The 24,459-nt window shown below is 38.3% G+C and overlaps 1 protein-coding gene across 1 annotated transcript in view; it reads right to left on the bottom strand.

The window, feature by feature from the left end:
- atrnl1b (attractin-like 1b) overlaps window positions 1–24,459 on the bottom strand; it is a 904,204-nt gene that overhangs the window by 466,606 nt on the left and 413,139 nt on the right. Inside the window, exon 24 of the mRNA XM_060841800.1 lies at window positions 18,293–18,450. Within this exon, the coding sequence (XP_060697783.1) occupies window positions 18,293–18,450 (158 nt within the window). The remainder of the gene's footprint in view (window positions 1–18,292; window positions 18,451–24,459) is intronic.

Raw genomic sequence — 24,459 nt, 5'->3', positions numbered from 1 at the left:
GTGCTGACAAGAACACAAAATCTTTATTATATCTGGCACATAGCACCTTATACTTGCCTTTAAATAAGATAAAAAGTTAGAGCATAGGCTCCTTGATATATTTGAAGGGGGTTTGAGCTGGTCTATAGCATGCCCTAACTCCATATTTAACCTATATACTTTTTCAAAGGAGCTGTCAAAGTGGCTAGATATGCTGTTAGGCATTTAAATAACAGTCACAGCCACTACTGATGCAAAAGGATATGTGATGTCTATGGTGACCACCTCCATTTCTAGGTACACTCTTTCCACGAGACGCCTGTCCAGAGTTTCCTAGTGCAAAAGAAACCTAAAGTTAAGTGGATAATCTTTAATCCAATCAAATCAGGTTTCTGACTCTGATCCAAGTATCTGGAGGCTATTGTACATAAAGTATTTTATAGCAAAGTGTTAATATAGTGCTAGTGGACTGATGCTTACTTTGACTTTTTCCTGCCAGTACAGTGTCTACTGTGCATCTATTGCTAGGTAGCAAATACGGCAGGACTCTCTTGATGTTATTATATTGCTTCACCAATACATATCTTTCTCATGTGAAGCAGTTGCCACCAGAGTCTACTTTTAAGCACAGCCATACTAACAGTTTTATACACTTCATAATTTTCATTATATTCCGAACTTAAAACTGCGCATGTATAATTTCCTGTTGCTACAACTAAATTTCCCTGTTCTTCAACTATGAGTAGAACTGTTCCAAAGAGATAAGTGATTCAAAAATAAGTTAGAGAATCTCTTATGCTGGATTTATAGTACTGGGGTGCATTAAAACATTTCAGATCCACCAATTTAAATTGCTTGACAGTAATCTAAGTAAAATCTGTGAATACCATCCAACAGGTCAAGGATAGGACATACAATTGCCTTCCTTCATTCTGACCATACACTCCTTTGCAAAAACTTAATCACATGTTGTAACAATTTCATTCAAATGTATCACCTGCATTACAAATCACATTAGGTTTGGATCTGTGAACTGAGCTGAGAGCTGAATGTGATCTTTGGACTATAACCTGCAGTTTGTTTTAAAGAGAGAAAAAATCTGTTGTTCACTATTGAGTCCAGACTTGAAATTTAATTGTTGGTTGTTTCTTGTTCAAAACTGCTCTGCAGCCACTGACTCCAGAAAGGCCTTATGCTCAAACGAGCGGCAGATGTTACCTGGAAACTTAAAGGGAAACAACCAGTCTAACAAAGAAAGGAAAGAGTTTGAATTCGTTTTGGAACAGTGCTTTAAGTCAGAAGGATTGTTTCTGCAAAACTTACAAGATGGAGGTTTGATTGCTCCCCTAGCATCCTCTCATTATCAACTTTTGAAAGTTCGAGAATAGAACCTTATTTATGAGAATTAAATAAATATTCCTCGGAATGTACTGGAAGATATTTGCATACAGTGTTTTCAAAAACTAAGTAATACATAATCTTATATTCTGGTGACTTTATGGTTTAAGTGAACTTGACTGGAGTAGGTGATAGTGGGTTTCATCCTAGTATCAATGTGTTCGTATTGTTGAGAGGGCAAGCGAAGTATCTTTGGTGCCTCCTTGTCTGGCTATCCTTTGTGAAGGCTTGGCTCCGAGTGGGAGTAGCTGTGCCCTAACGACATCAGAGACGCTGGGCGATTGTGGAGTATGAGGCTCATTATCAGTTAATCTGAAGTATATTCTCTTGGTCTGGGGCTGGATGAGTCATGTCCTGAGGTATGTGTGATCTCTGGGGCGGCTGGTTTGACCAACTTGAGGCATTGTAGGTAGGCTCAGTGGCTAAGTGCAGACATTTTGTGTTGTCTGTTTTGTAACCATGTCATGGGAAGGCTGGGACCCGTATTTTCTCCTACACTATGCTAGAGACTCTACTCACTGTTTTTCTTAGTTGTAATTAGATAGCTTAAAGCAAATGAACAATTTGAAGTATAACTGTTTATCATACAACTTTGTCAGTAACTTCCTGGGACTTGAGACTACCAATCACTCTATGTGCAAATGCTAATACTATTGTCTCCAAGTGTGAACACACCTTCTATCTTCTTTCCAGCAGAACAACTGGGCTTCTTTTAACCTTTCAATCCAGTCTCCCAAGGCTGTTGAGGCAAAACTTCAGAACAAGTTGTTTGAATTCCTTTATAAGATAATTTTTTTCAAAAAAAAAACTGCCTCTACATGCATGTTCTGATTTCCTGATTGGAGTGTGAAAAATTTAATCTTTAAGACAAGCTATAAATTTGTACGTTGTGGCAAGAAACATTATATATTTGATTAAATATATTTAAGCTTGCTTCCAATTAGCAGTTAATAGTATTCAGATTGAAATGTAGAATATGGGATATTACAAGTCAATCTTCCAGATGTATTCAAATAATTTTCTTTCAGATGTGCGCAGCTTGAACTTGTATTTCAAAATAACATCCGTAAACGTATAAATATTCTACAAATCTCCTAAGTTATTTGCTTCTGAGGAAGGTAATTGGTCCACATTAATTAGACATTTGCTTCAAGTAATTGTAAACATCATTATGCATACTTTTACTGGCAATCTTTATGTCAACACTCAAGAGTAAATAACATTAACAGTTTAATATGAGTGTGAATTAAATATGTGAATTTAAATAATGATCACCTTTGCTGTGAAATTTGCTTGCATTTAACTGTATCCAACTGTCCTCTTGGAACAGCCTTAAGGTTGTTATACAACAATCATGATTTGGAGATGCCAGTGTTGGACCGGAGTGTACAAAGTTAAAAATCACAACACCAGGTTAGTTCAACAGGTTTAATTGGAAGCACTAGTTTTTGGAGTGCTGCTCCTGCACCAGGTGGTTGTCTGATGAAGGAGCAGCGCTCTGAAAGTTAGTGCTTCCATTTAAACCTGTTGAACTATAACCTGGTGTTGTGTGATTTTTGATGTTACACAACAGGGTTTTGCAACCTATACCAGCTCAACATTAAAGATTAGTGTTAAAAAATAGAATGCCACACTGAAATGCACAAAGGCCATCTTGTAAATAAGTCAAAACATTACCGTTAAAAAAAAATAAAGTCGCCAGAATCACACCATCAAACAGCTCTCCGTATTAGAAGAGACTGCTAGCAAGCATCTAAACTGAGGGTCATCACACGTCAGACAAGGAAAAAGGTCAAAAAGGAGACTTCTCCATGCTCACCTCAGCTGGTATAGGAATTGAACCCACATTATTAGAGGCTGCATTGTAAGCCAGCCATACAGCCAAAGGAGTCAGATCAAAATATTGACAAGTTACTTTTATAAAATATACTCCAGAGGGCGAGGTGTTTTCTTTGTATTTTCTGTACATACAGAAATCATGTCGAGATATGCCAATAGAGGGCCTTCTATTGAAATAATTAAAAATAACAATGACTGTCAGACTTATTGGCCTCATGAAAATGGAATTACAAATTTCTGTTTTTGTCTCTGAAATAACTGCACAGAGGCCATTATCCTGTCACCATTTATTTACATGTGATTTGGAGATGTCAATGTTGGACTGGGGTGTACAAAGTTAAAAACCACACAACACCAGGTTATAGTCCAACAGGTTTATTTGGAAGCACTAGCTTTCAGAGTACTACTCCTTCATCAAGTGATTGTGCAATCGCAAAAGTTTAGTGGTATGTAACTGAAATTATATATTGAAAAAACTAGATTGTTTGTTAAGTCTCAAGACTGTTGGACTATAACTTGGTGTTCTGTGATTTTTAACTATTTACATGTGTGCAGTTCACTGGCGGTGGCCTGCCAGCTCAGAGTCAGTCCCTGAACAGAGGAGATGCTAAATCCTCTGTTTACAATCAGGAAGCCCTGGCAAACCAGGTTAATAACCTCAATCAAGGATCTCAGTGAATGAGATCCACCTGATTCCAATCATTGCAACCATTGCCCCCCTCACCCCACCTCCAACGTCCAGGGATGCAGGCCTGGTCTTTCTCTTGTAGCTTTTCCTGTGATGTTTTTGCCTCAGGTCCAGTTTCTCTGATTCAGACTCTGACACGTGCAACAATAACCTGTTTCTTGCATCCAGAGCAACTAGAGAGACTTTCTTCCTCTTCTTCCGACAGTAATGGTATCAAAGTTGCATCCATCTCGGATGCTGAGATTTCCTTGGCACTTAATGAGGGGAGAACCCACAGTTTCTGACAGGCCTTTGGCTGTTCTGAGGGGCCAGTATGTTTTGCTCCTGTCCCATTTGCGAGATAGCAGTTTCAGGTGATCCACATGTTTGTTCAGGACTGCCTAAGCAACCTGAAGTCAAAGGACCTGACCTTGCATCAACCTCACCTCATACCCATACAAGGCCATTTCAGTGACTCCAGCATCAAACCTCTTCACCTGAAATTAATTCTTGCTCTGATGAAGCACATGGCCAAAATTGACATTCCTGCTGCTATTTCATCCTGCAAGAACTCCCCTCACCCTCCAGTTCTAGGAATATCAGGTTTAACCTGGTGCAAAGTATTTTCCCCATCAGCAACTCTGGAGTTATCCCTGTAGTTGCATGCGAGGTGGTCCTATGATCAAACGGCAACTGGGATAGTTTGGCATCAAGCGACATTGTAGATTGTTCCTTTAAGCCTGCCTTCAGTATTTGGACCGCTTTTCCCACGAGACCATTGGACAATGGATGGTATGGAGCTGCCCTTATGATATTTGACTGAAGAAATTACTGAAATTACTTGCTGGTAAATGACATCTATGAACAATTCTTCCGGGAGTCAGTGTTTCACAAATGATGCTCACTTTTCAATCATCATCCCTGAGTTTGCTGAATGGACTCAGTGCATGTCTAACCACTTTGAATGGGCTTCCACAAGCACGAGGAACATTGAATTCACAAAAGGACTGGCATTGTCAACATGTAACCAAGACCAGGGTTTACCCAGACATCCCCACGAATGTAGAAGTGCCACCTGTGGCAGTCTTGTCCTTGTTGTCACTCCGGACATTGTCTCATTAAATGCAGCTATGTCAGCATCCAACCCCGGCCACCAGACATAACTTCTTGCGAGCATCTTCAACTTAGAAACCTCTGGGTGACCCTGGAGAAGTTCAGCCAGTATCTGGTGGTGACCTTTACTCAGGACAATCACTCTTGCTCCCATAACAAAATGCCATTCTCTATGGTAATCTAGTCTTAGTGTCCAATAAGGCTTCAATCCTAGTTGTGATGGCACTTCTGTTTGCCCCAATACTACCAATTTTTGAAAATGTTGCCAAGGCACAATCTTTGTGTGTCCAGGGTCAGGAATTGTCAGTGGTAATTGGAGGGTGTCCAGAAAGTCCAAAACAAGAATTGACTCTTCCGAGAAGGCACCACCATTGGAGTATCTGCCAATGGGAGGCGGCTCAAGGCATCCACACTAAGCACTCGACCTCCTGGATTGTGATTCAAATTGTATTTATACACTATGAGAATAAGGGCCCCTAGCTGAATTTGACCAGAAGCTGTAGGTGACACTGCCTTGTGTTTCTTCTCACAGGGATTTGTGATGTTACTTTCTCACACCAAAGATGACTGTCAAATCTACCTTCTCTATCTGGGCATATTTGCATTCGACATCAGCAGAAGTCTGGTTAGCATACGCTAATGTTCATTTCTCCCGCTTGGACAACCTGTGAGCCAACACTGCCCTGATATTGTGCAGAGAAGCATTGCATGTCAGTATCACCTCTCATTTTCGGATTGTAGTGCGTCAACTTTCCTAAAGACTACTTCTTGGCTATGCGACCATATCCAAGGCTGACCCTTTTTCAATAGCAAGTGTAAAAGTGCCAAAATGGAGGCCAGGTAGCATATGAATTTTCTGTAATAATTCACTAACCCAAGGAAAGACCTATGCTCCAGTACAGACATTGGAGCCAGGGCACCTTTGATCACCCTCTCGTTATCTTCCAAGGGCTGTAATCTGGTTTTGTCGACTCTGTAACCCAGGTCAGTTAACTTGGGTGCCTGGAAAACACATTTTCCCTTCTAAGTGGTAAGGAGAAATGTTTAAGCACTACGTCCAAGTTCTCCAAGTGCTCTTTACTGGTCTTCCCAATTAACATGTCATTTAGATAAATGGCAACCTGGGTCAGCCCTTGTAAAATGGTTTCCATAGTCTGCTGGTGCAAGCTAATGATACCCCAAATGGCAGATTCACATATTGGTACAAACCATTACAGGTATTTTTTGTGGAGTACTTCTGGGACTCCTCATCTAGTCATAATTACAGAATGGCATGGCTCATGTCCAGCTTCGTGCAGGACGAATCCCAGTGCCAATTTTGCATATAAGTCCTCTCTTCACAGGATTGAGTATTTTTCCAGCTGCAAGAAGTGGTTTACCACTCACTTAAAATCCCCACGAGCCTAGCTGTCAGGCTTCACAATTGGTATGACAGGTGCTACCCATTCTGCAAACTGCATGTTTTGATGATTCCTTCACTTCAGCCTCCTGATGTTTGTTTCTGCTTTCACCTGCAAGGCAAATGGCACCTGGCAGGCCTGGTAAATTCACAGAATTGCATTCAGGCCCTGACATAGTCCGTAGCCCTTTCTGAAAAACAGTTGGGTATTTCACTAGGACTTCACTGAGGCGGTCATCTTCTAATTGAAAAAATGTTGAGCCAATCAAGGTGGAACTTCCTCAACCAATTTCACCCAAAAGGTTTGGGTCCAAGCCTCTAACTACCATTACAGGTAACAGCGCTAACTCCTTCTCATAGGAGACTGGTACCAAAGCCATACCCTTAGTCTGCAATGGTTCCCCGGTGTATGTTGGCTGAGGTCTTCCCCACATGTAAGGATAGGAGTTCAGAGCAAATCTTATTAAAGACAGGTTCTATAACCACAGATACAGCTGAGCTGGTATTCACCTCCATGAGAACTGAGTGACTATTTAACCAAACATTAATTTTAATCATTCTGAATAGGATGTTGCTAAGCAATGTAATTGTTCCAACCCACATGTAGGGGGACTTTTCAGGGTGTGCTCTCTCCTTAATCCTTAAGGACTCCTTTGCTGTCAAGTTCATATGCTGGTAGCAACTACAATTGCTTGCCAGACCAGATCCTGAAGAACGTTTTAAGCTGCTTTGCCGAGGCTCAGTTTTGTTGTGTGGTTGTGCTATGGTCCCTCTGCTCAGGATATGCCCTGTGTGAGGCTCTGTGATTGCCTAAACTCAGGTGGTGTTCCCCAAGCTGAGTTTGACAGGTGGGGGTCCCCACTTCCATTGGGATGCCCTGTAGCTCCCATGGTCTCACTTGCCACATTTTTTAATGACAAAGCCAGTTGTAGTGCCTGTTTGAAGTCCACTTGGGCTTCAGTTGGTAAGCACTTTTGCCTGGTTATGTCATTAATCCCAAACGGTCTCTCAGCATCTCATTCAGGGTTAACCAAAATCACATGCCTCTACCAGTTGGCTAAAACTCATCAAAAGTCCTGATACAGATGACCCCAGCTCTTGAACAGCCAAATAAAACCAATAGCATCTCAGAATTAGACAACACTTGGGGTCATAATATTCCTTAACCAAATCTATCAACTCTTGGAAGGTTTTAGTGATTGGTGCCTCTGGGAAAGTTAAGCCCCTTACAACTGAAAATGCTATTGGTCTGCAAACAGTCAGAAGGATTACTCTTGGCTTTTCATCTGGCTCAATGTCATTTACCTGGAAAAATTACTATATTCTTTCCGCAAACTGGGCCCATTCTTCAGCAGCAGGATCAAATGAGTCAAGCTTCTCAAATAAAGGCACGATGCCAGAAATGCTTGCCTCAACTGAAAGACGACTATTGCGAGAAAATATTCTTCAGGAACGTACTGTTTTCTCCCATCGCTACTGAAATAACTGCATAGAAGCCAGTATCCCATCACCAAGTCACCCTTTATGTACATGTGCAAACTTCTCACTAGCCAGGCAGCTGGCTTGGAGTCAGTCCCTGAATGGAGGGGATTTTGAATCCCCTGTTGATTTTTTTTTCTTCTACCCACAAGCTGCTCAAACTCTCTCAACATGACTTGTCTCTTGTGGTTTATATGTGCGGAGTTCTTGACATTGATCCAGCTCCCTCAGAGCCAGCTCTCAGAGTGAATAGGTTATGTGGCCCACCTATTTTTTTTTTCCTTTTTTTGCTTTTTTATTTATGTGAACTCTGACCAGTCTCCTCAATGCCAGTCCCTAGAATGAGGAGACTATCGCCTGTTGATTTTTTATCTTGTCACCAAGTCACCCTTTATTTGCATGTGGAGAGCCTTTGACACTGATCCAGCTCCCTCAGAACCAGCTCTCAGATGTCTGACACTCCTTTTTTATATTTCACACTACTGCCCAACTGCAGTCATGCTTATTTTTCCCCAACACCCATGTTGTGTGTGTGCAGGTGTGACTATCCCCTGTTGAATTTTTTCTTTTTTTCTCTCACAGAGTGAATAGATTCTCTGACACTCATGCTTTTTTTCCCTTTTTAAAATGTTTTTCTTTCTCATTTTTCTTAACCCAACACAACTACCAAACTGCGGTAGTGCTTATTTTTCCCCCGCACCCATGTTGTGTGTGTGCAGGTGTGACTATCCCCTGTTGATATTGGCCAGCCAGGGCATCCTGATTAGCCCAGGTTAATGACACCAACCAAGAATCTCAGTCAATGAGACCCACCTGCTTCTAATCACTACAGTCTCAGGTCTTCAGCATCCACAGTTTTGCTTTATTTTACACTATTCTGGTCTCTCTCTTCTATTAAGCCAATCCAGTAACTAACAAAACCAAACAGGCATAATATAAACATGATTTGCACATCTTCATAAAAAGTGATTGTACTTTACCATTTAAAGTGTAAAATGAAATGTAATGAACATTGTACTTTATAAAATCAGATTGGAAACTGCTATTTAAATTACGTATGTACTTAGATACCAACTAAGTAGAACTAACTAAGCTCACGTTTTATTTAGCTATTCATGGCATGAAGTCTCAACTTAACTTCATTAAATTGAGACAAAAATATCAGCATTAGATTCATGTACCTTGCTGTAGATTAGGTTAAAATATATGGAACGAAGTCAATTGCTCTATAAAATACATTCAATTTAATTATGTCAATTCTGACAGTAAATAAGTAACTTGGTGTTCGAAAATCTAATAAAAACCCATTAAATGCAGTTTGCTGGATTACAAAATACAGTTCAGCTCTATATAAAAAAAAATCAGCATAATTTATCCAGCAAGTAAAAATGAATATGTCAGTGATCAACACTGGCACTACAAGACTGAAGACTGAATAGAAGATATACTGTTGTCATGCATGACTAAATGTATAACAGGAAACAAGCGGCCCCAAAATCTACTCCCGCTGATTTATGAGGAGTTGGCTGGCTGGTTTAGGGATATTAGTCTCCCTTAGAGACTTATAATGTCTATGCTGAAGGTCAAATTCAAGTCTCAGATGACATTATTTCTGGTTATTTACAACATTTCCAAATTTGCTGATGATAAAAAAAAGGAATAAGAGTTTCAGTTATGAGGTGAATGCATGGAAACGTCAGAGGAACTTGGGCAGGTTGAGAATGGGCAAGAACATGGGAGATGTAATACAATATGAGTAAGTTTAAAGTTATCTATTTTGAGAGAAAAATAAACAAAGACAGAACATTTCTTAAATGATGAGAGATTGGGAAGTACTGCTATCCAAAAGAACCTGAGTGTTCTTGTTGATGAATCACTAAAAGCTAACATACAAGTGCTGCAAGCAATTAGGATAGCAAAAGGTATAACATTTATCGCAAGAAGATTTGAATATAGAAGATGCCTTGCTGTGGTGTTAAAGCCTAATTATTAAAGCCTAGAGATTGTATCTAGTTATTTTGTGCTATTTGGTCTACTTATCTAAGAAATGACATTGGTCATTGAGGGAGTGCAATAAAGATTCACCAGACAAATTCCTGGGATGAAGGATTGCCTTATGCCGTCTAGAGACTCCAAGAATGAGAGGTTATTGCAGTGAAACTCTGAAAATTCTAACAGTCCATGAGCGGGCAGATGCAAATGCGTCCCCTGGCTGGTGAATCTAGAACCAGGGGCATAAATTCAGTTCTTAAATGGCATCCTTTATTCTGAGAAAAGGAGGAATGTTTTAACTCAGAAGGTGGTGAATCCTTGGAATGTGCAAGCTCAATCATTGAGCGTATTCATGACATATTGTTCAATTCAGAATTAACAGACTTCTAGAGACTGTTGACATCAAGGGATATGGAGATAATGTAAAATGAAGATGAAATGTAAGATGAAGATGATAATGAAAATCATCTTGCAGGAGATGATCAATGATGTCATCATCGAATGGCAGAGCAGGCTCAAGTTGAATGGGCTACTCCTATTCCCGTGCTTTTCTGCATTCATTTGTCCATTATATCAGCTTTTCATCATTTATGCTGAGGGTTAAGTTCCCATATTCGTAAATGGAAACAACTGTGTTAATCTATAAGGCAAATCAATTATCTCAAAATCTTTCTACATTTACCTTCCACTCACATCTACTCACATCTCATGAAGGCATGAGTTAATTAAAAAGAAAGCTTTTTATAAAATGACTGATAGGTCTCATGTAGAGTTTTAACAATAAAATCCAGGCACCACACTTAAAAGTGAGATGTAAAGGCATAAAAAGGATAAAGAAAAGATATATAAGGATGTTATCAACGATTAGAGATTGAAAACGTTAGGACTTTTCTCCTTGGGAGACAGATTACGAAGTTTTCAATCGGATGAAAAATATTGATAGGACAAAGAGGAAAAATAACACGAAAGTAAGTGGAACATTAACAAGAGGCAATGGATTTAAAATCACAGAAGGATCCAAAAGGAGAGGTGAGACAAACTTTTTCTTCACTCAAGAATTGTTGGGATTTGAAATACTCTACTTCTAAAAGAGACTGATTGCATATTTCATGAATCACTTTAATGGGGAATTGAACAGGTAATTGAGGATGAAGAATACACAGGCTCTTGGACCAAAAAGGGGATCTGGGCAAGCAGACTGCTCTTTCACGGAGTTAGTACAGGCATAAGGGCTAAATGGCCTCTTTTTCATGGTGTAAGGTTCCATGATTCCCTGAAGATATTCACAATTTTGTTCATACAATCCATAACCAATGATTTCTACAAAGTCAGGTTTTTGGTCAAGCACACCTCTTTGTTCATATTCAAGAAGACATATACAACAATAACTTGTTTAAAAAGGCAATGTTCCAAATCAAAAGATTTTAAAATATCGCCATGAATTATATGATACTATAAATGTCTGTCTTTTAATTTACAAATGATTTCAAAAAAAATGCATTAAGCAATGTCATATAAAACTGCCAATTAGCTAATTCAAAACCTGCAGTCCCTGTCCATGCCTTGTCCCAAACCAAGCCCCATTATCCATCACATCTACGTCTGTTGATCAACAGTGGCTCCAGATTAAGCTACATTGCTATTCTAGTCAACGCTTTCAAATTCCTCCATGGCTTCATTCTTTCTATCTGTACCATCTTCTTTATTGCCACAATCCTCCAAAATATTCTCTAAATCTGACCTTACAACCATCCAAAAATTTAAACATTTCAGCATTAGCGTTTGCCCCCTTCAGCTGCCAAGACCCTAAGCTTTGAAATTCCCTCCTGAAAGCCTTCTGCCATTTTATCTTGCCTTCTCCTTTAAGTTGCTCCTTAAAAGCTACCTGAGTCAGCCCTTGGACGTCTGTCCAAATATTACATAATGGAGCTCAGTATGAAAGTTTACTTTATAACAGCTTGGGATAACTCAAATTATAGGTGTTATTTAAAAATGCAATGTGCTGTTGAAAATACAACTAACCTCAACTATAATTGGTGAATGATTTCAAAGGATATCTCTGATGTTGATAGCTAGCAAAACCTAATTACAGAGTTTGGTTTCTGTTCCAGCAAGTAAAATCTCATGCAACAAATTGTCTTTATTACAATGCCTCAACTTTGAAATTTTAAAGATGGACTCATTCCAAGATTCTTTACAATTTACCACATGTTTCACATCTGTGTGCTGAGCTACATCATTATTTCTGCACACCTGTTCTCCTGTAAGTTATTTCCAGCAAAGAAAATTGAACATTACACATAACTAAATTGAAACAATTTCAAATTAGTTTCTCTTGTAAATACAAACTGATCAGTCACAAAGAATGTCACAAGGAACAAGCTAAATAGCTATCCTTTTCTATTGAGCTTTTAAAAAATAACAAACATTTGCATCGATCCCCACAGTCCTTTATATTTCAAAACAATGAGTCTACTATTATTCTCCATAATTTACTTGTATTAGAAGTTCAATTGTTACTTCAAAAGTTAATACTTCAATTGTTTACAAAACATCGATGCAAACTGAACTACCCGCATCTTTAGCCACAGTCATGAGGTCACTGCTATCTGTCCTCAACAATGGGATAAACAGTGCCGTCATTGCACCAGCTCTCTTCTCCAGTTTTCCTTCCTGCAATACTGCACTTCACGTGCAGTTAATTAGCTGTACGTATGGAAATATTCTACAGAGAAAGGGAGGGAAACTTCAGCTGAGACTGCCTTCAATACAAACTCAAAACCAATTCACCCTCAGTCTTAGATTTCAATTTGCAGGTGAGATTTGCATGCACACTTAATGAAGAACTAAGTTTTACATAGTTAAAAATCACACAACACCAGATTATAGTCCAACAGGTTTAATTGGAAGCACACTCGCTTTCGAAGTGACGCTCCTTCATCAGGTGATATCACCTGATGAAGGAGCGTCGCTTCGAAATCTAGTGTGCTTCCAATTAAACCTGTTGGACTATAACCTGGTGTTGTGTGATTTTTTAACTTTGTACACACCAGTCCAACACCGGCATCTCCAAATCATAAGTTCTACATTATTGTCAACTTCTTCTCCGAAGTATATGCAAAAATATGCCTACACTAATCTACTGATAAACCAAGATGGACTTCCAAATACTTCAAAACCTCTACACTGTGGAAGCAGGCCTTTTGGCCCATCAAGTTCACTCCAATCCTCTGAACAGCATCCTAGCCAGACCTGCCCCTTTACAATCATGCATTTTCCATGACTAATCCATCCAGCCTGCACATCTCTAGACATTGGCTGGCTAAATTGCACAATCCACCTAACCAGGATATCTTTGGACTGTGGGAGGAAACTGGTGTACCCGGAGGAATCCACGCAGACGCAGGTAGAGTGCAAACTCCACACAGTCACCAGAGAGTGGAATCGAATTCCAGTCTCTGGCACTGTAAGGCAGCAGTGCTAACCCCTGAGCCATTGTGTCACCTGTATAAACACAGACTTGGCAGCCAAAGCATTAAGAATGAACTTCTTTCCGTGTGCCCCAAATGTAAAATAAGTGTAGGTACTTTTATCCATTGCTTCTGGACATGCCACAGGCTCCGTGTTTATTGGAGCACTGTGGTGGAAGAGATGGGGAGGGTGTCGAGGAATAAAGTCAAAGTAGACCCAATATCTCTCCTCTTAGGTCTACCAAATTTACTATCTTTAGACAGGCATAGGAAGAAATGATTTAATATTCTCGCATACTGTGCACGGAAGAATTTTCTAATGAATTGGGTGTCTGAGAACCCACCGGGCTTGCTGGGTAGAAATTAATTATGGAGCACATTCCCTTGGACTGTTTTATAAACATAGTGCACCACACAACAGACCATTTTTATAAGACATGGCAGCCCTACTTGAGTTATTTGGATTTGGATTTGTAGTTATATTACCTAGGGCATTTGTTTAACCAGGATGGTTAGATTTGTCAAGTCCTGGGCCCTGGAGGGGTCTCCCGAGTTAATACGGGTATATTTACAATGCTCCCATTCCTTTGTTTGGGAGCTTTGCGCCAAGCATAGCTGTTCTGCATTTTGTGGATTTTTTTTGCCTTTCTTTCTTATTTTTTGGTGCTACTTTCCACAGTGTTAGGGTTTGTTTTGTACTATAGAGTAGTAGTTATTAGACATTAGTTGTATTGTAATTTGTGTTTTTTTTTCTTTTTATTATACTGATATTTGTTATTGATTGTATTTTTCAATAATTTTATATGTTTGTAAAGTTAAAAAACATTGCTAATAAATATATTTACAAAAAAGAAAGGATGAACTTCTTTGAGAGGAAAGATGCTATTCCTGTTTTCAGCTCTTGCTGAATGGTGCAGATTCTCAGTGGGGATGTTATCTCTTTACAGGTTTCACCCTAACTGACCTGTGAATCAATATCAAATCACCACAACTCTGAATCACCACAAACTCGTGTCTTTTTAAGTCCACTTAGTTAGCTTATGTAATGTAATTCCATTTTTTAAATAAAAGCATTAAAAAAAGCTCATGTTTCTTCTTAGTACGTCAAATAAACCAATTTTCGCAATCCTATAGACTCAAGTCCTCAAAAATATTAATAAAGGATATGCATTGATAACAACTTAATAGTTTAACACATATTATTTGAAGTTGATACAATACACCTCAGTCTCACCACTATGTACAACCCTAATAAAATAATTCAGCAAAAAGTTAAAGCTTCTCTGTAGACTAAATCAGGGTGCTTAAAATCTAGATCATTCATGGCAAGATGTTTATAGATGTTGTTAGAAATTTGGTCAACTTAAATTACAACTCAGTTTCATGTCATATAAAAACGAGTGTAACTAAGGTTCATTGGAAGGAGCTCCAATTAAAAATATGACAGGTCAGAATGGTACACAGTCCACAACATCATGTTTAACACATGTTCCTATAAAACGCAACTGCTCTGCTGATTGTGTAAATAAGCCTAAGAAATTTAGATGTAGAATTAGGCCATTTAGACACCAAATCTGCCCATCATTCAATGAGATCTTGGCTGATCTGGTAATTCTCTATTACACATTTCAGTCTTTTCCCCGTAAAATACGATCCCCTTATGTCTAAACGTCCATCTATCTCGGACTTGAAAATACTTAACACAAGCCTCTATAGCGCTCTGTAGTAAACAAATCCACAGGTTTACTCTGCACTCTGAGGGAAGAAAATCTGCATTTCTATCTCCAATGGGTGAACATTCTGAAATATGTCCCCTGGTCCCACAATGGCAAAAAAACCTTTCAGCATCTACCAAGTTAAGTCCCCTAAGAATCTTATTCATTTCAGTAAGGTCACCTCTCATTTTTCTAAACTTCAATGAATTCACGCCCAAACCACTCAACCTCTCCTCATGCACTGACTTTTTCTCATAGTATACTCATTGACAGTATTGTGTCCGTTGCTCATTCCTGCAAACAAAGAAAGAACAGGCATTTTGTGAAGTGTTCAAGTTGGTGACTCCACAAGGAGTAAACACTAAAGTACGTTAAACAAAAAGGAATATTCTAGAATTGAAATCTACAAAAACAGAGTCAGAAGAGTATTGATTAATATATTATCCTAACCCAAATTATTTTTATTTCTGCACATACAAAATAGCCAATATATTTTCAAGCTAATTTGCATTAAAGTATGAAAATTGGTGATACCATCCAATAGTTTCTTTCATTGATAACAACCCTATCCCCTTTACATTGCATCAAAGATGCCATCTGGCATCTTTCTAAGACTAAAAACACTGATAGTAATCACAGCAAATGGCTTTTTTTGGGAAATAAACTACTTGACGGTACTAATGATACCATGCTGACAATATTAAGTTATTGTGAAAATGTAGCTAAATCACTGCAATGGATGAAGTTTAGAAATGCATATTTATTGTCTTTGCCAATAATGGTAGAATTGCCAATGCATCATCTCAGAATTATGCAAATTCATTCACATCGGACTACTGCAACAGTCCCAGTCTCTTCATTACCCTCTTTTTGTTTCTGTAGTCTTCCCAATCTTCTGATGTCCCAGTGCTCTTGACCACTTTATATGGTCTCTCTTTTACTATAAATACATTTCCTGACCGCCCCCCTCCCCGGTAATCTTTCTCTACTATCTTCCCCATTAGGCTCTGCTTCCAGTCGATTTTCATCAGTTCCTCTCTCATGCCTTTGTAATTACCTATATTTAGCTGTACCACCATTACATCTGATTTTGCCTTCTCTCTTTCAAACTGCAAACTGAACTCTACCATATTATGATCGCTGACTCCTAAGTGTACCCTTAGTTCAAGATCTTTTATAAAGTCTGACTCATTTGATAGCACTAAGTCCAGAATAGCCTGCTCCCTTGTGGGCTCCGTCACAAGCTGTTCCAAAAATCCATCCTGTAAACATTCCAAGAATTCCCTCTCTTTGGATCCATTGGCAACATTATTCACCCAGTAAAAAATGAGGTCTGCAGATGCTGGAGATCACAGCTGCAAATGTGTTGCTGGTCAAAGCACAGCAGGCCAGGCAGCATCTCAGGAATAGAGATGCTATTCCTGAGATGCTGCCTGGCCTGCTGTGCTTTGACCAGCAACACATTTGCAACTTTATTCACCCAGTCCATTTGCATATTGAAGTCCCCCATGATCACCATGACCTTGCCTTTCTGACATGCCCTATCTATTTCCTTGTACATCTTGCGCCCCTGGTCCTAACCACTGCTGGGATGTCTGTACATATTTTCCATGTGTAAGTTTGAGATTTTAATTGGCCACTAGATTTAATTATGACATTCTTGGAATTTTTTTAAATAGTGTAGTTGGAAGTCCAATTTATCATGATACAACATACTGTAATTTTTTTTAATGTCTCTCAAAGCATGTGAATTGTTATGTAATTTACAAGTTGCAAGTTGAAAATAATAGTTCTGTCATGAAAGGGGTTTAGGGTTAACAGTCCAGTTGTCTGGCCTAATATGGTCCCATTTTTTTGATAATGTTATAGATTATCAGTAGTTTTATTTACCTGCAGAATATAACTTCAGGAGTTATCCTGCACTAGATGTGTACCATTTTATACACTTTAACACATTATTCTCAGGCTGTGAATGGTAATTTACTGCTCAAACTCAAGTTCTCTGCCCAAGGTAATGATGATGAGCACTAGTCCTGAGTTACTTCCTTGTTATTGCCAGTCAGTGAATGGATAGCTAGAGCAGTTCAGCAAGCTGTTAAGAGTCGACCACATTGTAGCACATAAACCAGACTAATTGAGCACAGGCAATTTCATTCCTTAAAGAGATCAGTGAACCAATCGGATTTTTAAAATGGTATTCTGAAAGCTTCAGTCAGACTTATTTATAACAGTTTTTATGTCTAAACATTTAGAAAACTGAGTTCAAATTCTCAAACAGATGCGGCAGGATTGAAACTCATTCTCTTTTGAAACTTCTAGATTATTAATCCAGGAGCAAAATCACCTCACCATCATGCCTCCCACATTTATTTATTGTTTTAGCAACACAACGTCCTTTGCCTAGTGTTTTCCACACAACAAAAGACAAGCCTTTGCTGTGATAAATTTATAAATAAATGATTCCAGATATGGCTTCATGTGCATCAGCAAAAAAATCATCTGAAACATGACAGAACCTCCACACTATATTAAACTATATAATTGTTCTCAAGCATTGCTTTATGATTTGTTCAAGTCAAAGTAACCAAACTTATGTTACCTCATTAATAAATTATGGCAATTCTTCAGTTTATTCAATTCCACCAGCATTTAAACAGCTTACTTCAAGTCATAATTTGGTATTACAGAGCAATAAAACAATAATTAAGCTACATTGTACAAATGTGGACAAAGGAGTCCATATGCCCATTTAGCAAATTAATGCTTTAAATTATAAAGCCATATTCTGCAAATATTATTGCAATTATCAGTACCATCAAATAGAAGTTCCCTTGCAGTTCATCCTAACAAAACAGTGGATTTGCATTCACAACTCAGCTGACCACAAGTAATACTCACAGGGAACACAATAAGGCAAGTCAATGCACTAAATAACTGGATGTGACACTAATTTCTAAGTAAAAGATAACTGAAGGAATAAAACTGTGGTTTAATAATTCCTTAATTCTTTTATCGCAACTTTGCACTTCATTAATTTCATGACATGAGTAATAAATGTTCACAGGTTTGCAACATACGATGGAAATCCCATTTTTATAATAACTAAGTTAAGGCATAACTTATAGTATTTAGAATGCCTTATTCGATAAGGTAATTCAATTTATGGGTGAATCGATTAATTCATATCTAGTTTCAGTAGACATTGAAGATTTATAACTCTACCTTTTCAAAGTTCACTCACCTGTATTTTGATAGGCCAACTAAAGTTGCTAACATATACGTAAAATGTGATATTTGGATTGTTGCGAAAATTAAACTTCTCATAAGAAAAGCCATCTCTGTACTCTTTAATGTTTGCTTTTGCGATTATAGGTACTTCCTCTCCAGATATTGTTCCAGCTGCAAAGCAAAAGTTTGAGTTTTCAGGTAAGTGCAATTAAATGAAGCATACAAAGCAATGTTAAACAGAAGTTTAAATAAATTAAGATATTAATTTTAGTTGAGATCATGAATCAAATGGTAAAAATTCACCAGAAGTATCCTTTTAGTATTTTCTTCTCTGAAGTCACATTATTCATGAGATGCTCCTTCAAATCTTTACAGAGTCATTGACATGTTAAGTAAGTGGGCAAAAAGTTGGCAAATGGAGTATCATGGTAAAATGTGAAGTTGTTCATTTTGGAAGGTAGACCAAAGAATAGAATATTATTTAAATTGAAAAAATAAACTGTAGAAAGCTACAAAACAAAACAAAACAAAGGAATGTACATGAAACACAGAAAACCAGAACGTAGCGGCAGATATTCAGGAAGGCTCCTAGTAGGGAAAGGTTGGGGCCTTTTGAAATTTAGAAGAATGAATGGTGATCTCATTGAAACTTATAAGATGAGAAACAAAAGAGCTCTCTGGAGAAACTTAGCAGGTCTGTGGAGACAAAAAGATAATATTCTATGTCTAGTCTGACTTTTTTCAGTACCTATCACCTGCCTCCAGTGAGGTGAGTTTTGGCATCACTGTAGCACAAAGCCAAAAGTGTACAGTTTACAACTGTCAGAACAGGTCTCAATCTCATGTATTCCAGCACTGAAAACAGATATGACAGTAAGCAGATCAATGTCCCCAAAATTATCTGAAAATTCAGTCTTGGAGCAAATGGAAGAAAATGGTGAACAGCTGCTCATCCAATTACTACCTGTTTCTCTTCCATGCTTGCTACTCATAGGGTCACAGGCAAAAAAAAAGGTAACTATAGGCCAGTTAGCTTAACATCTATTATTGGGAAAATGTTAATTTTAGAGTCTATTATAAAGGATGTAATAGCAGAGCATTTAGAAACACATAATATCATCAAGCAGAGACAGCATGGCCTCACTAAGGGGAACCCATGCCTAACAAATTTACTAGGAATCTTTGAGAAAGGAACAAATGGGATAGATAAAGTGGAGCCAGTGAACACAATATCTTGGATTTTCAGAAGGAATTTAGTAAGGTACCATATGTTAGGCCACTTAAGTTAAGACCCCATGGTGTTGGAGGTAGTACATTAGCATGGCTAATTAGAGGATTAGGTAACTAATAGATAACAGAGTTGGGATAACAGAATTTTTTTTATGTCAACCAATAACTGGTGGTGATCAGTGAAGGAGTCACTATTATTTACAATATATATTCATTATAAATATTAATTGGATAAAGAAAATGCACATACTATAGTCAAGCTTTCAGATGACAATAATAGGGTAGAAAGCAAATACTGAGGATGACTCAAATAGTCTAGAGGAATATAAACAAGTAAGTGGCAAAACTTGGCAGATGGAACATAATAGGGGAAATGTGAAATTATGTACTTTTGCAGGAAAAAGAGAGGAGCAGAATATTATTTAAAGAGAGAAAGACTGCAGAAAGTCACAGTATAGAGGTGCCATTGTGCACAAATCACAAACATCTAGCATACAAGTTCAGCAAGTAATAGGGAAGGCAAATGCAATACTGGCCTTTATTTCAAAGGGAGTGGGACATAAATATCAGGTAGGCTTCCTAAAATTATACAAGATACTAGTCATTCCACAGCTGGAATATAGTGAACAATTTTGGTCCCCTTATCCAAGGAAAGATGTACTGGCATTGGAGGTAGTCCACAGAAAGTTCACTTGCCCAATTCCAGGTATGGATGGATCGTCTTAAGAGGACAGGTTTAATAGGTTGAGCCTGTAGTCATTGAAATTTACAAGAAAGGTGACCTTATTAAAATATACAAGATTCTTAGGCTTCTTGACATGTTAGATCTGAAAAGGTTGTTTCCCTTGTAGGAATGTCTGGGATGAGAGGGCATAATCTCAGCTCTGTAGCTGTAACACAATGTACTGCATTCTGCTCTCTTACATTGATGTACCAATGTAAGGTAAGATTTATTTTGTTAGCATGCAAAACAGCACTTTTCACTATCTCAGTGCATGTGACAATAAATCAAATCAAATTTTTGATCAGTGAGAGAATCCTTAGTTATGGGGAAAGGGCAAGAAAGTGGAGTTGAAGATTATTAAATCAACCATTAAATCAACCAGCAAACTCAACAGATGGAATCAGAAGGCTTTAACAGATATGGGATGGACGGACATAGGATAAAGCTACAAGGAGTGATAGATGGGTGAACGTAGGAGGAGGTTTCAAGAGGTGTGGGCTTGGGAGTAACATGGAAGCTGCAAGAGATAAGGGCTGGAGGGTCTCTGGGAGACCACAAAGTGGATGTGTGGATTCAGCGAGTTTAAAACGGGGCAGGAGAAAGAATGAGGCATGTTGAATAGCACAGCAGGCTTGAAGGGTACAGTGATCTACTCCTGCTCCTATCTTCTATGTTTCTGTAAAAGGACGGATGGGAGAGAGGTCATATGCAAAGAGAAGCTATAAGTTTATGGAAAAAATGGGGAGTCTGCAAAGATATTCAGAGAAGGGAATAATGCAAGTGTGTTGGAGAGAGAGGGAGGTTTCAAGTCAGAAACAAAGAGGAAGGTCACAAGAGAAGAGAGGAGGTTGCATAGTGAAGAAGCAAGGGAGACTGCAAAGAAAAGCGAACAGTCCCAACGTATCAACAATATGACATGCAGCTCGAAGTTTTAAATGAGGTAATGAATTACATGCAAATAAATACAGAATTTCTAATTTAAGACTGCGCATGTTCAGGATTTATATGATGAAAATTTAGTGGATGCTGTTTTAATGCACACTGTCAATTTAAATTGGAGATTGAGATCTAAGATACAGTAAGATGGGTAGTAATTACCTGGTTGAAATATTCCAGTTTTGTGAACATGCAAAAGAAAGGTATTTTTTGTGACCAGACCAATCTGGAAGGTGTGTTTAGTGTGATGGTATTTTAAGCGCAGAAGGTGGACTCCCCCAGGTTGGACTTGCAGGCTAGGCTGAGGCTCCAGGTCCATAGTTAGGCCAGGGTGCCTGAAGGAAGAGAAAAGCAGTCTCAGCCTAGCATGGCCGTCTCCCTATGTGGCAGTCTTGTACCCAAATGGACATCTTCTTCGTCTTCAGCATCCAGGTATTCCAGCAGCGCAGCAGGAGATCTCAGCCTGGAATGGAGGTCTTCCTTGGCAAAGGCTTCCAGATTATTATCCAGAGAGCCACGTGGCAATCTCATCTCGGCTGCAATTTCAGGGTATTCCGTCATTCCTAAATCAGCTTTCCTCAAATCCATTAACTGAACTGTGGTGAACTTTGGCTGAATTTTACTTTTTTTTATTATGAATTACTCTTGTCATTGATGTAGGCACTGTGGTGGGTGACTTTTAAAGCTTTTCACAGTATTTTTCATGCAAAAGTACATGTGGCAATGAATTTCTATTCTATTCTGGAAAATATGTTGCTAAAATATGCCTGTTGGCTTGTGCCAATTTAAATGTGGTGCTCGCTCAGAAATTAATGCTTTCCTCGTGCTATGGTTTCAATTTTAATACAGGGTTGATAATTGAAAATATTAATGAATTTCTCTCATTCTGATCTGTGAAAGTTTAATTAACTCATACTTCAACACAAAGATAGATGGCAATGTAACTGCATCATCTAATAAAAGAATCTGAGAGAATGAAAAAGGATCCCCTGCAAATCAGACAGTCATCCTGTAAAATCAAAACTGACCCTCAAGAACCATTAAAAAAAATTATTTTCCCCTTGATGTATTCATTCAGATAGACCTTTGCAAAGATATGACACCTCTAAATCTTGGCATGGGACAACTTTGGAAGAGGCAAAACTGCCCTTTGGCGAAGATAAGGTGCCCTTTTGAATTGTTAAAAGAAAGAATAAGTTTATGTAAAACTGCATGAACTCAATAACTCTCAAGTTAATTCCAACAATCAACTGATGTGTTAAACTATTAAAAACCACCTGTCAAAGCAACGAAAGATCCAACCATTTAAATCATTGAAAGAAAGTCCGGAGTTTTAAAAAAATGCTTGTCACTTCACTTTACATGTTGACATAAGCCTAAGGAGTCCCAGTAGTGGACATCTCCTTTGAATTCATAAGCATCCATTTTCTCAGTGAGGTGCCTTCTACTTTACACTTTGATGAATAGCTACGAGAAGTTTTATGTACAGCGATGAATTCTAATGCTTGCAGCACTTGAATGAAATGTTTGTTTTATAAGCCTTTCACTTATAAATATTATATACACTTGAATCATTTTTTAAAGCAGAAATGTTTTTCAATATAGTGAAGTCTGCAATGCACACTTGGATCTTTCTTTAATGGACCAATATTTTATTTGATCTCTGCACAGGTTCTCAAGTCTGTGAATGGAGTGTACTGGTTTGTAAAACTAAGGATGGTAGGTGAGGTCATGGGTTGGGATGAGTTGACATTAAATTGGCAAAGAGACTGTCACGGGACCATTGGAACTGAGTAGTGGGGCAAAGTTGAACATGAAGGTAGAAAGGGAAGGATGGCATGTAGTGAGCAAGAGGTCAAATGGATGGTACATGGGAATTGTTTGGGAGAAGGGGAATGAGAGGGCATGAGGGTCAAGAGATATTTTCTGCTTTATTCTTTTTAATTAAACTTCAACAGAATGCTAGTGCACTTATTAGACCATCCTTCATTCTCATGCCAATTCATCCAATTTGATTCCCACAGAACCCAGCCACCCTGGAAGGAAAGATCCAATGCTCCAGCTCAGTTTTTTTCTAGTTTGGATTTGCAGGGCAAAGAAATGTCCCATTTCAATGCTCCCTACCCAGAAGTCAAAACCTCTAAGAAATTTAATTATGGCAGTATGTAAAGACACCGCAGTGCTTTAGATTTGTCCGTTTTTCTTTAATTCAATTTCAGGTGCCACATAAGTTTCACAAGTTAATATCAGCCAATTATGAAACAGGGAAGATTTGAAGTTTCTATACACCATTTACAACAAAAATAACCAGTCACAAAGAAAAATATCCTCAAACTAAAAATTGGAAATTTAGGGCCCCTAAATGAAGAACCTCTAAGAGGCACTGTGTCCAAGTGATCTGTCAAAATTCTATTTTAAAAAACTTAAGTCCTAAGATATTAAACAAACTTGACACAACAGCACCCAATATCAGAGCTTCGAGGATAGAAATTACAAAGAGGCACAGATATATCTGTTTTAACATATGGACAGCTTGAGGGGTAAAAACAACTCATTTTTCTTTCCCTTTTGTTCATACATATCAATAATAGGTAAGCAATACCTCGAGTACAATAAAATCAGAGTATTATGTACTGGTTCAGCAACTTAATATTCTGCATCAAATCTATTTCTGAACCCCCTTGAAGCTTGATTCAATAAAAATGGATTACATACCCAAAACGTGTTATCAGAAGGAGCACAACGTACTACTTCCATTGGTTAGACAGGGAAGAAAGCTAGGCAGTGAAGTGATACTAACTGAAAGGAATGGAATTTTTATACAGAATGATACTGTATGAATTTTGCTATCTTATATGAGCAAACTGGATCTACAACTTTTGTCTGTGCTGTTACTGATAGTTAAATTTGGGTTCCAATTTTTTGCTGATTTCTAAATCATTGCAATAAATAAATTAATTCAATTATTTCTATTAATCTCAAAAGTATGTTTCACTGGTGTTTCTTTTGATTCTTCACAGAACGATTTCAGTAACACAAAACTCTAGGTTTGTTTTAAAAAATGCTTGGGAGGAAACAAGACAGGGGCAACTACGTCTGTCAAGTTATAGAGCACTGGGTTCAAGGATTTAATTGCCTTACACCTTGAAAGAAGTTCTATGACATGCATGCTATCCATATAAACAAGTGTGGCAGGGGGGTGGGAACCAGAGCAGCAGGTCAGTTAAGTATAGAAACTAGGTAAGAGCTTAAGGCTACGGCAAACCTAGCTTAGAGGAAAACCAGTCTGG

This window comes from Hemiscyllium ocellatum, chromosome 22 (genome assembly GCF_020745735.1).
Source record: "Hemiscyllium ocellatum isolate sHemOce1 chromosome 22, sHemOce1.pat.X.cur, whole genome shotgun sequence".
In the NCBI taxonomy this organism is placed as follows: Eukaryota; Metazoa; Chordata; class Chondrichthyes; order Orectolobiformes; family Hemiscylliidae; genus Hemiscyllium; species Hemiscyllium ocellatum.
This window is presented reverse-complemented; position numbering and strand designations above follow the sequence as displayed.